This window comes from Equus asinus, chromosome 28, assembly GCF_041296235.1.
Source record: "Equus asinus isolate D_3611 breed Donkey chromosome 28, EquAss-T2T_v2, whole genome shotgun sequence".
Lineage (NCBI taxonomy): Eukaryota > Metazoa > Chordata > Mammalia > Perissodactyla > Equidae > Equus > Equus asinus.
The window spans coordinates 24,051,195-24,061,145 of record NC_091817.1 but is presented as its reverse complement, the minus strand read 5'-3'; the positions used below and the strand labels follow the sequence as shown (position 1 = coordinate 24,061,145).

The following is a 9,951-nucleotide window of genomic DNA, read 5'->3' as shown; positions in this document are numbered from 1 at the left end:
AATCTTGCCGTCTTTGCATCCTCTCTTCCACTTCCCCATTCCCGACCCACCAAACCTGCATCCATGGCCGAACTCCATCCTCCACCCCCAACCAAACCTGACAGGTACCCTTCCAGACCCTGGAAATCCCGCCCCTTCTCTGAAGCTCCTTCCTGACGTGCCCACCCTCAATACCCCTCCTTGCGTGTTTTGTCCTTTCCCTTTCCTTCCCTGGAGGATGAGCAGAGGAAAGGGCAGTGGTGCCCAACATGGCCTTTCTCCAAATCAGCTGGGCTCCCTGCTGTGCAGAAAAAACTGCAGGGAACAAAAGAAAGTCTAAGCTGTGTTTTTCACCTCCCATTAGTGGGTCCCAAACTCATTTTAGTGGATTGCAATCAACATTAAAAGGAGAAAAGGAACCAGCACAGAAAATATCGGAGTGCATCACCCTTAGTAAGTATCACTTTGTGACCCTTTAGTTTCACTGTGTTTGTTCCAAGTGTCAATGTGAAATATATTTCTTACTGTGGGTTGCAGCCCCCAAAAGTTTGAAAGTCCCTGGTCTAGCAAAGAACCAACCAAAACACTGAAGACACATTATTATTGAAAGTGAAGGTAGTGAGAGGTGGTTAAAGAAATTTGCATTATTTTGGAGGCTCAAAGAGCCCTGCAGTTCCCCTGTGAGGGCCACAGGTGGGGCGCCCATTCTCCTGACCATCAGAGGACGGGGGCTTGGTTAGGGGGTCCCCCAGGGAAAGTCAGTAGAAAGTGTCAATGCTCACACCCCCGCTCTGACTCTCATTTGTATGTAAATCAAAGGCTGAAATTTGATTAGTTATAATTAGGATCAAAAGAAAACTTAAAAGGACTATGTGTCCCCCAGAGAATTTTCCGTGTGACTCCATCTGCTACTTCTCCAGTCCATAAACACAAAGCCCAGAGGACAGGTCCGAGGGGGTGGGGGCCAGTTGTTCAGAGCCACCAGCTTCTTCAGTGGGATCATCCGATGCTACAGCTTAAAGTGCAATAGAACGTGAATCTCGTCCCTGAGGAGAGGTGGACATCCCGTGCGCCCTCGGCTTTGGGAGGGCACGGCAAGCATGAAGTTACTGGCAGTAAAAGGTGAGCACATTTTCCTGGTTTCCTCGGATCAGGATGACAGGAGGTCTGAGGTCCTGGGACAGCGTCTCCAGCCAGGCCATGTACAGCGAGCTAGGGCACTTCCCCTTTCTCCCTATGGGCAAGGTGCTGCAAGGCAGGAAGGAACGGCAGATGAGAAATTACCAAGGGTCTTCCCCACACAGCCCGAGTTTGCTTTCTGAACAGCAGCTCTGTGAATTGACCCCTTCGGAGCTCCTCTTCCCAGCCACCCTAAGAATGACCGCCTGCTCTCCTAAAAGTAGGACTCAAAATGTACCTTCAGGCACGAAGCACTTCTAAACAAGGCCGTGGTGTGTAAGGCCCCCATGATCTGATCCCCACCAGCCTCCACAGCCTCACCTCCTACCACCCTCAGCCTCCCTCACACAGCCTACAGCCACAGTGGCTTTCTTTCCATTCCTGAAAAAAATGACAAGCTTGCTCCTGCCCCAGGGCCTTTGCATGAGATGTTCTCTCCACTCAGAAGGCAGCACCCCCAGCTCTTTGAAGGTTGGCTCCTTGGAATCACTCAGGTCTTGGCTCAAGGGACCTCCTTCTCTGATCACCCCCTCCAGAGCTGACCTCCCATCTGTCTTTATCGTATCACCCTATGTCATTGTCTTCATAGCACTTCACCCTCTCAAGATCGCCTTCATTTATTTGTTGGCTGTCTGTCTCCCTACTAGACTGCATGTTCAGGCCTGGTCTGTCTTGTTCACCACCCTTCCCCTGGGCCTAGAACACAGTCTGATACTGTTGAGCTGTTGTGGGTGATCCACCCCATCTGGCCACTCGAATCATGCCAGCCTTGCCTCTCTGGCCACACACCTGCCTGTGGCCACAACAATGTGACATGTTCACGTGTTTCAGCTGCGTGTCCTAGCCCTGCCTCCTGCCACATATGCAAGGCCCAGGGAGGAGGACTCTGACATTGCCCTGAGAGGGCCCCTTGTCTGCTGCAATGCTGCGCAAATACCACGATGCCCGGGAGTGCTCTTCAGCCATATTTCCATGGCTATTTCAGGAAGGGACTTTCCACCATCTCGAGATTCCAAAAATGCTTCAGGATGGCTGCAGCTGCCCTGCTCTTGGCTCCTGGAAAGCCGGCATCTCCAGACCCAGCTGGTGGGACATGAAGGAGGGGCCCTGGCACCTTAGGTGGGACTGCACTTTGTTTTCCCAAAGTACGTCCACAGGTATTACTTCATCTGAACCTCTAAACAGCCCTGGGGGAAGGGCAGGGCCCGCAGCAACAGCCTCTCTCCCAGTTGAGGGGACCTGGGCAGACGGGGGGTGCTGTGTGAGGACGCTGGGCTCAGAGCATGGGCTCTGGTGTCAGAGAGGAGATAGGAGTCGTGGCTTTGCCACTTCCTCAGCCACGTGGTGCCTGAGGCTCAGTTTTCTCTTCCTCAAAGTGAGGACACAGAAACCTCCTCAGGGGATGTTCGTGAGCTCTAAAGAAGACGAAACACAGGAAGAATGTCGCACAACGCCCGGCACAGAGCAAGCCCTTCCTAACATCAGCAGCTCCTGTCAGCACTCGGGATTATTCACCAGCACGAGATGACCAAGCCGGTGACCACACAAGCTGGGACTTGAACCAAGGTCCCGCAGCTGCCTCTGCTCACTGCAACGCCCACCTCTGCTGAGAAGGCAAATGGGGGTCCCTAAACAGCGCCCCTTATTTAAAATTCCACCCTCAACGCTTCGCTTGGGACAAGCACCACCCTCCTTTAAGAGGCAAGGTCCCCAGGATGGGGGAAGGCAGATGGGAACAAGGACATGTCAATAAGCTAGTGTCACCTTACTTAGAACGTTTTTGTTTGTCTGGTGACTTGCCAGGGAAAAGGGAAGTGGGATATTGAAACCTAACTTTCCTGATTCAACAGTTATGCCAGAGGCTGAAAACGCCCGTTGGGATCATTTTCCAGGACTGAATTCAGAAACATCAAAGGCCCAAAGGCCCCGAGGAGACTGGGGGCTGCTTCAGCAGGGGCAGGGCCCTCCCACCCCCCCTGCTGTGGCCTTTCAAGCTTCAGCGTGCAGTTCCCTCCCCCAGCAGAGCCTGTCCACCTGTCCGAGGGACAGACTCCCTTACGGTCACCCCCAGCGAGAGTCAATGACGCTCTATTCCTGCTCACAGGATGCGTGCACTTAAAGCTACTAATCTTTAGAAACAAAGCTGCTCCAGAACAAAGGAACTTTTTGTTCAGAATTGCAGCTCTTAGCCACAGAGAAAGGCAGCCTTGGATCTAACCTAGATGTGGAATGATAATCCCACGTCAGAACATGTCGCAGGCTTCGAAGCCGCTCCCCGCGTCGCAGCCAGGAGATCCTGGACAAGAGGATGAGCTCCTCGGAGACTCAGCTTCCTCCTCTCCAAAGCGTGTGTGGAGGGAGACAAAATAGAACCACTTCACAGAGTTCTGAAAATTAATTTGGCCCAGGGCCTTGAGTGTCGCAGAGACTCAATTCCATAAAATGCGATGTTGATTATCATTATTTCGATCATTGCTATTTGGCCTCAAGGAGGGAGTCTTTATGGAAAAAAGAGGTGTCTAGGCTGGAAAGTAAGGCCAGAAGTAGGTGGTTAGTCTCGTCAAAGGCCGTCGGAGTGGTTACTAGGCTGGTTTGTCAGCTCTGCGGGTTAAGCTGAACTCAAACATGGCTGTTAATCAGATAAACCACTGATCAATTAGTAGACAATAAACAGCCAAGATCTGCCTCAAACCCGCTCTAGAAAATGCTCCACGCAGGCTCCCTGAAGTGCTGGACAACGTGATGTTGTCGTTTCGCTGCAGCTGGGGAGGATGATTTCTTCCTCAGAATTCCTGGGGAAGGCAGCTTCCTGGGCTCCGCTCCAGACCCTTGTCTGGAGGGAACTGAGGAATTTGCCATTTTCCACAAGCTCGTTGTGGCCCTGGTGAAGGTGACGCTCAGACTGAACTTTTAGAAACCAGGGCGCGTCTCCAGGCTGGAGGTCAGCACCACAAATCGGCAGCTGCTCTGTCCTCCCACTGAGTTGGCCCGACAGCCGGGCCCTCTGGGCAACAGCTGCGGCTGCCGCCATGGGTGGGATGCTGTGTGCCCACGTCTTCTCAGGATGGCTGGCCTCACGGTTATTTGTCTCAGCTAATTCCACAAAGGCTGGCAGGCGGGGACTGGCTTCCCCACGAAGGCTGGGGCTGAGGGAGTGGGAGAGCCGAGGTGCCAGCAGATGGACACGTCCAGGGATGAAATTCCTCATCTGATGGCCTGGGAGACTGACTCATTTTAGGGCAAATACACTTAGAACCATGGCATGTTAGACTGAAAGAAAATCTTGGAGAAATAATCTAGTTTAACTCTTCTCTGTAATCAGGGAAACTAAGGCTCAGAGAAGTTGGGTCACTTGCCCAAGACCACACTGTGGGCTAACAGCAGAGACAGAATGCAAACTTGCTTCTCTGAACAGAGGCGGCATCCACGAAGACGCGGTTGGCACACCCAGGTATCACACCCACAAAAGGTGCAGGGAGCCATCTCAGGACGAAGCCCTTCCCACTGTCTTGCACTGTGACTCAGTCTGCACCCAGGCCAACCTTGCCCCAGGAACATTCTCTGCAAGGTGTTGGCCAGAGGCTTGGAGAGAAGCCCGGCCCTTCTCCTTGTCACAGTTCCCACATCAAAGCAAATGTGGAGCACTTTCTTTGCACAAAAAATCATCTCCCTAAAAGCCCCAGGAAGCACCGTTTCAGGCAGGGCCAGCTTCATGGGTGTGCAATCTGTGTTCACACGGCCCTGCACTGAGGAGGGCTCCTTGCTGGGTCTCATGCTCTGCTGTTACCCTCTTGACATTCTTAACAGTTTCTGAATAAGGGCCCCACATGTTCATTTTGCACTGGGCCCTGCAAATTGAGTGCTTCATCCTGGTTTCAGGGGATGGAAAAACAGGCTCAGCAGGATTCTCGGCTGTCTGTCCCACGGAATTCCCAGGTGGCTAGCCCCCAGGAAATGTAGGACAGGCCAGGTTCACGCCTTGGCAAGTACCCTCATTCCCTCTGAGCTTTGAGGGGACTCAGGTGGCGTGGTTGACCATGTTCTTCCTCTTGGGCTCCCAGAGAGCAGAGCCACCCCGAGACTCTCTCTGTGCCACTGTCACCTTCCACAGACTTGGCCTTGGCCAATACCCACCAGAAGCAGCTCCTCCCTGGACACAGGCAGCAGCAGCGGCAGCCCAAGGGTCTGACCAGCACGGAGCTGGAACCGCTGGGGCCAGGCAGGCCTCTGCTTCTGCCGCCCTGCTCTGCAGGCTGGGCACCAACGTCAGTTGGAGGTGGCCGATGGACAAAGAGGGCTAGATGATTCTCAACCAACTAGGAATCGATTTTCTTCTGGAATGAGCTGGGTCCACTTTGCCAAGGTGAGTTTGGCAGGAAAAGGCAACACACCAGGGAAAAGCCCAGGTGAGGGGAGTCAGTGAGGCCTGGGGTGTGCGAGGCCTGGAACTGTGCCAGGGGCACGGGGTGGACACAGGCCCGGCACTGGCTGAGAAGCTACTAGGGCTGTGTTTACAGGACCTGTGGGCACTTCCACCTCACAAGGGAAGGCTCGGGGCCTCGGCCGGTGTCCACCCTTCCCAGAGCTGACACCTCTGGCCTCTGAGACTGGCTTCCTCTCCCGCCGGGCGCTACTCACATGACAACAAGAGCGGCATCTCGGGAGTAATCCAGCAGAATCTCGTTCAGCCTCACCTGCCGAAGGGACTGGGGCGAGGAAAGCCACATGGTCACTCCCCACATCCCCGGGAGCAGTTCCCACCAAGCCCAGGGGCCTCTTTTAACCTTTCAGAGTGGGTGCCTGAATGATTCCTCCTACAGCATTATAGATGCTCCTGCCTCCAGGAAGGAAGGGGCTCCTCACAGTAACTGAGTGCCTAGCTCACTTCCTTGAGAAATCCTCCTTGGTTTCTCCTTGCCTGACCTTGTTACCATGACCAGCAAGAGAGCGGGGAGAGAGCACTTTACATGGTGTCGGAGAGCTGGGTTCAAACCCCAGCCCCGATGGTCCTCAGCAGAGAGAACCTGAGCAGGGCACGTTGCCTCCATGAACTTCATGGTCTTTATCTGTAAAATGGGCATGGTAATACCCTCCCCAGGGAATGTGGAAGGATAGGGGGAGAGAACCTGTGCAAAAGCACCAAGCAGAGGGCCTGGTCCTGGAAGGCACTTGATAAGGTGGACTCGGAGCAGGGGTGGAGTGCTCCGGCGCCTCTGGAACGGAGAAGGCACCAGCCTTCACAGATGCCAGCTTTACTCAGCACGCCCCCAGGAGCCGGGCAGCTGTGGGCCCTTGGGGGCAGGGCCTCCAGGCTGACGGATCAGGGAATTCCTCAAAGCTCGTGTGGGCTGGTTGTGGGGGAGACTCCCTCCCACCCCAAGACCTGTCTCCAAACTGTTCAGAAATGACTGACACTCAGAGTCTGATAGTGGATGGACACCCCATTTGTGAGAATGAAAAAGTGAGTTAACCTAGACCAGGGACTGGATCTCGAACCACTGACATCTGCGTGGAACAATTCTTCGTTGTGGGAACTGTCCTGTGGGTCGTAGGATGTCTAGCAGCATCCTACGTGTCATACTCACTAAGCGACAGCAGCAATCCCACCTCCCCGTGGGGATAACGGAAAATGTCTCCAGAGCTTGCACATATCCTCTGAGGGGCAAAATCACCCCAGGGAGGAGCATGGACCCGCGGCACCCAGGGAGCAGAGCTGTGACCCCCGGTCCCACCTTGCAATGGCCGCCGCAGCCCCGCTCTCCTTTAGCCCTCATTAGAGGCCTGGAGATGCTGACTGGGCAGAGGGCCGCCTGCCTTGTTGGGCCACAGGACAAATCTGCCTTGACCTTCACCACTTGTCTCATAAGTCCCTTCCAGCAGGCAGGGAGGAGCGGGGAGGAGAGGGGGAGGGGCTCTGGGCAGCCCGTCGCCAAGGTGGGGGCTGGCTCAACATGGGCAGGAGGACCAGGCTCCCACACCAAGGCTGGCTCTGAGTTCCACATCTGGGTTACCGGGCAGCCCGAGCACTTGTGGCTTCAGGATATCTCGGGGGGGGGGGGCGGGGGGGGCGCGGGAGCAGGGTGGAGGGTCAAGGGGCAGGAGCTGAGGAAGCTCAGGTGAGATGGGGCACAGGGCCCTGACCCCGGGGGGAACTTGACCCCACCCCAGCCCAGCAAGGCCTCCTCTCTCCGGCACCTTGACTCTATTCTTGTTAATCTCCTCATCCGAGATCTTCCAGGGGCAGTCCCGCCTCATCTCAGTGACCGTGGCCTCGTCCTTGAAGCCATCGTTCAGGCGGAAGGGTGCGATCATGTCCTCAAACCGCTTGGTGCTGGGGAGAGAGAGCAGGTGAGACGGGGCACGAAGGCGCGGTCTCCAGGGAAAGCAGGCCCTGGAGGGAGATGGAGGCAGATGCCACAGGGACATATGTGTCAGGCTGAACCCCATTCTGACGCTGCCTTTCACATCGAGGCAGCTCCCTTGCTGAATTCAGCACTGATGGGCGGGTCCGGCTTTCAACAGAACCTCCACGCGTTGTCCCTGACAGCTGACCTGGGACCCACCTCCACTCACAGACTGTGCCACAGGTCACCGGTGACTGAGCACTGTTCTGAGCCAGGCTCTGCGCTACACAACAGTGAACAAACCAGACAAGCTCCCCCATCCTCACAGAGCTCAAGGTCTGCTGGGTGACAAACAGGCAAATAAACATAGATTGGAGGTTTTGTGCAGGCACAAACTGAATGCTGGGATGGGGGACAACAGGGGTGGGGAAGGCCTCTCTGGACCCAAAGGACGCCTGTCCTTCTGAAGCCAGCTATGCACAGGGCAGGGAGTGCTGGAGCAAACAGAACTGAAGGAGCAAAGGCCCTGAGGCCGAAGCATGCTTGGTCTGTCTGGGGAGCAGTGAAGGAACCCAGGTGTCTGGAACGAGGTGCATGCAGGGAGAGCGGGAGGAGGCAAGGACAGACAGGTCGTGAGGGGCCAGATCAGGCAGGCCTTTGTTATTTGCCGCGAGCGAGACAGGAAGCTGTTGGAGGGTTTCTATGCGATCTGACTTACGTTATTAAAGATAGAAATTTGGACTGGTCGGCATTCAGATGAGGCCATCTGAAGCAATGAAGATGGATGAGCTCACCTGGGGACAGAGTAAAGAGACAAGGGTCCAGGGCCGAACCCCAAGGATGCCAACAAGTGTAAGTCAGGCAAAGGAGGAAGAGTCAGCAAAGGAAACTGAAAGAAGGACCCCTGAGGTAGGAGGAAACCAGTAGAGGTGGCGTCTCAGAACCCAAAGAACTGTTTCCAGAAGGATCACTGTGTCAAAGGCAACTGACAGGCAGAGGAAGTTGAGGACAGGTGTGGGCTCTGTGGATCTGTCGGTGCAGAGGTCACCGATGACACCGGCCGGGGTGATTTCGGTGGAGCAGTGGTGGAAGGCAGTCCTGAGCGAGCGGGAGGAGGAGGGCCGGGGAGGAAGTGACGACAGTAGAACTTCACTTCGGAGAAGTTTGACTGTGCAAGGGTGGGGAGAAATGGTCCAGGAGGTGGAGGCAGATGGGGGCAAAGGAGGGGATTAAAGATCGGAGATGCTGCATGGGGTCTGCACGCTGGCTGTCGCAGCCCTCCCCACCTGGAAGGTGTTCCCCGTCTCTCTCTGTTCAAGGCCTTTCTCAAGGCTTTGCGCCTCCACCAACAGAGACGATCCATCCTCTCTGGCATCCTGGTCCGTCTCTGCAGCATTGTGATGGCTCCTGACATCCTCCAGCCTGCACTTCAGCCAGGGTAAACCCTGCAGGGCAGGGCTGCAGTGCGCACATTTGCCCTGCGGCTCCAAGCACAGCCCTGAGCAAACGGCAGGAGTCAGTCTGTCCATCACTGCTAAGTCCTGTCTTGACCTCTTTCCCTTTCCAGGTCATGGGAGTTCCAAGGGAGAAGTAAGGGCCAGGAGGGCAGGACCGACCTTACTTGACTGCAGAGACAGAGTCCTGGAGAACCTCATGGAGATTGATTTACAGAAAGCAAATTCTGTTGTAAACGTCTTATTCTAAGAATATGAAATTGAATCATTGGGAAAGGAAATAGTTTCTTCTGATCCCACAATTGAGCCTTGCTGCAAACTCACACAGGGGTTTGCTTAAAGTCTGTGTGCTCACGGGTACATGGCGGCAGGAGGGGAGCTGTTGCTCAGCCCATTCAACATGTTCCCCACTCCAAGAACTGTGTTACTGTAACATCAGGGGCTGCAGCTGCCATGCTTCTGCCTCAGGGCCTTTGTACCTTCCGTTCTGTTTGCTCCAGCACCCCTCAGCCCCCGTGAAGAGGATGTGCCTCTGCCGTGGCTCCTGCAGAAAGAGCTGCCCTCCAGCCATGGGTCTTGGGGCATGTGACTATGCCACCCCTGGCCACAGCCAAGTGCACCAAAGGTAGCCAAGAAACAGCCTTTCCAGTAACTTAGCCCAGCAGGAAGGGATGAGCTGGTCTAGACACAGTCCCTTTTTCAGGAATTTAAACGAGGCAATGCCTGGAGAAGGAGGCAGTTTGCAGTGGAACTGGGACTGCAGAGAAGGTCAAGATGCAGACAGAGCTCAGAAGCGACAAGTAGGCAGAAGCCACAAACCCAGCATCTATGGAACACTGATTCTGGGCTGGGTGCTACGTTAAGCCCTTTCCGTGGATTATCACTAACACAGTGGTTCTCCAAGTGGGGTGCCGGCACCAGCCCCTGAGAGCTTGTTAGACGTGCAGGTTCTCGGGCCCCACCTCAGACCCACTAACTCAGAATCGTGGGGGCGA

The 9,951-nt window shown here is 55.0% G+C and overlaps 1 protein-coding gene across 2 annotated transcripts in view; it reads right to left on the bottom strand.

Annotated features, from left to right (window-relative positions):
* Positions 1–309: 309 nt before the first annotated feature.
* SLC12A3 (solute carrier family 12 member 3) overlaps positions 310–9,951 on the bottom strand; it is a 35,555-nt gene continuing 25,913 nt past the window's right edge. Inside the window, exons 24-26 of one of the 2 annotated variants that reach the window (XM_044761465.2) lie at positions 7,354–7,489; positions 5,797–5,864; positions 310–1,227 (exon numbers count right to left, since the gene is read on the bottom strand). In XM_044761465.2, coding sequence (XP_044617400.2) covers positions 1,086–1,227; positions 5,797–5,864; positions 7,354–7,489 — 346 coding nt within the window. In that variant the 3' untranslated portion in view covers positions 310–1,085. The remainder of the gene's footprint in view (positions 1,228–5,796; positions 5,865–7,353; positions 7,490–9,951) is intronic. The other variant, XM_044761464.2, reaches the window with a different exon arrangement.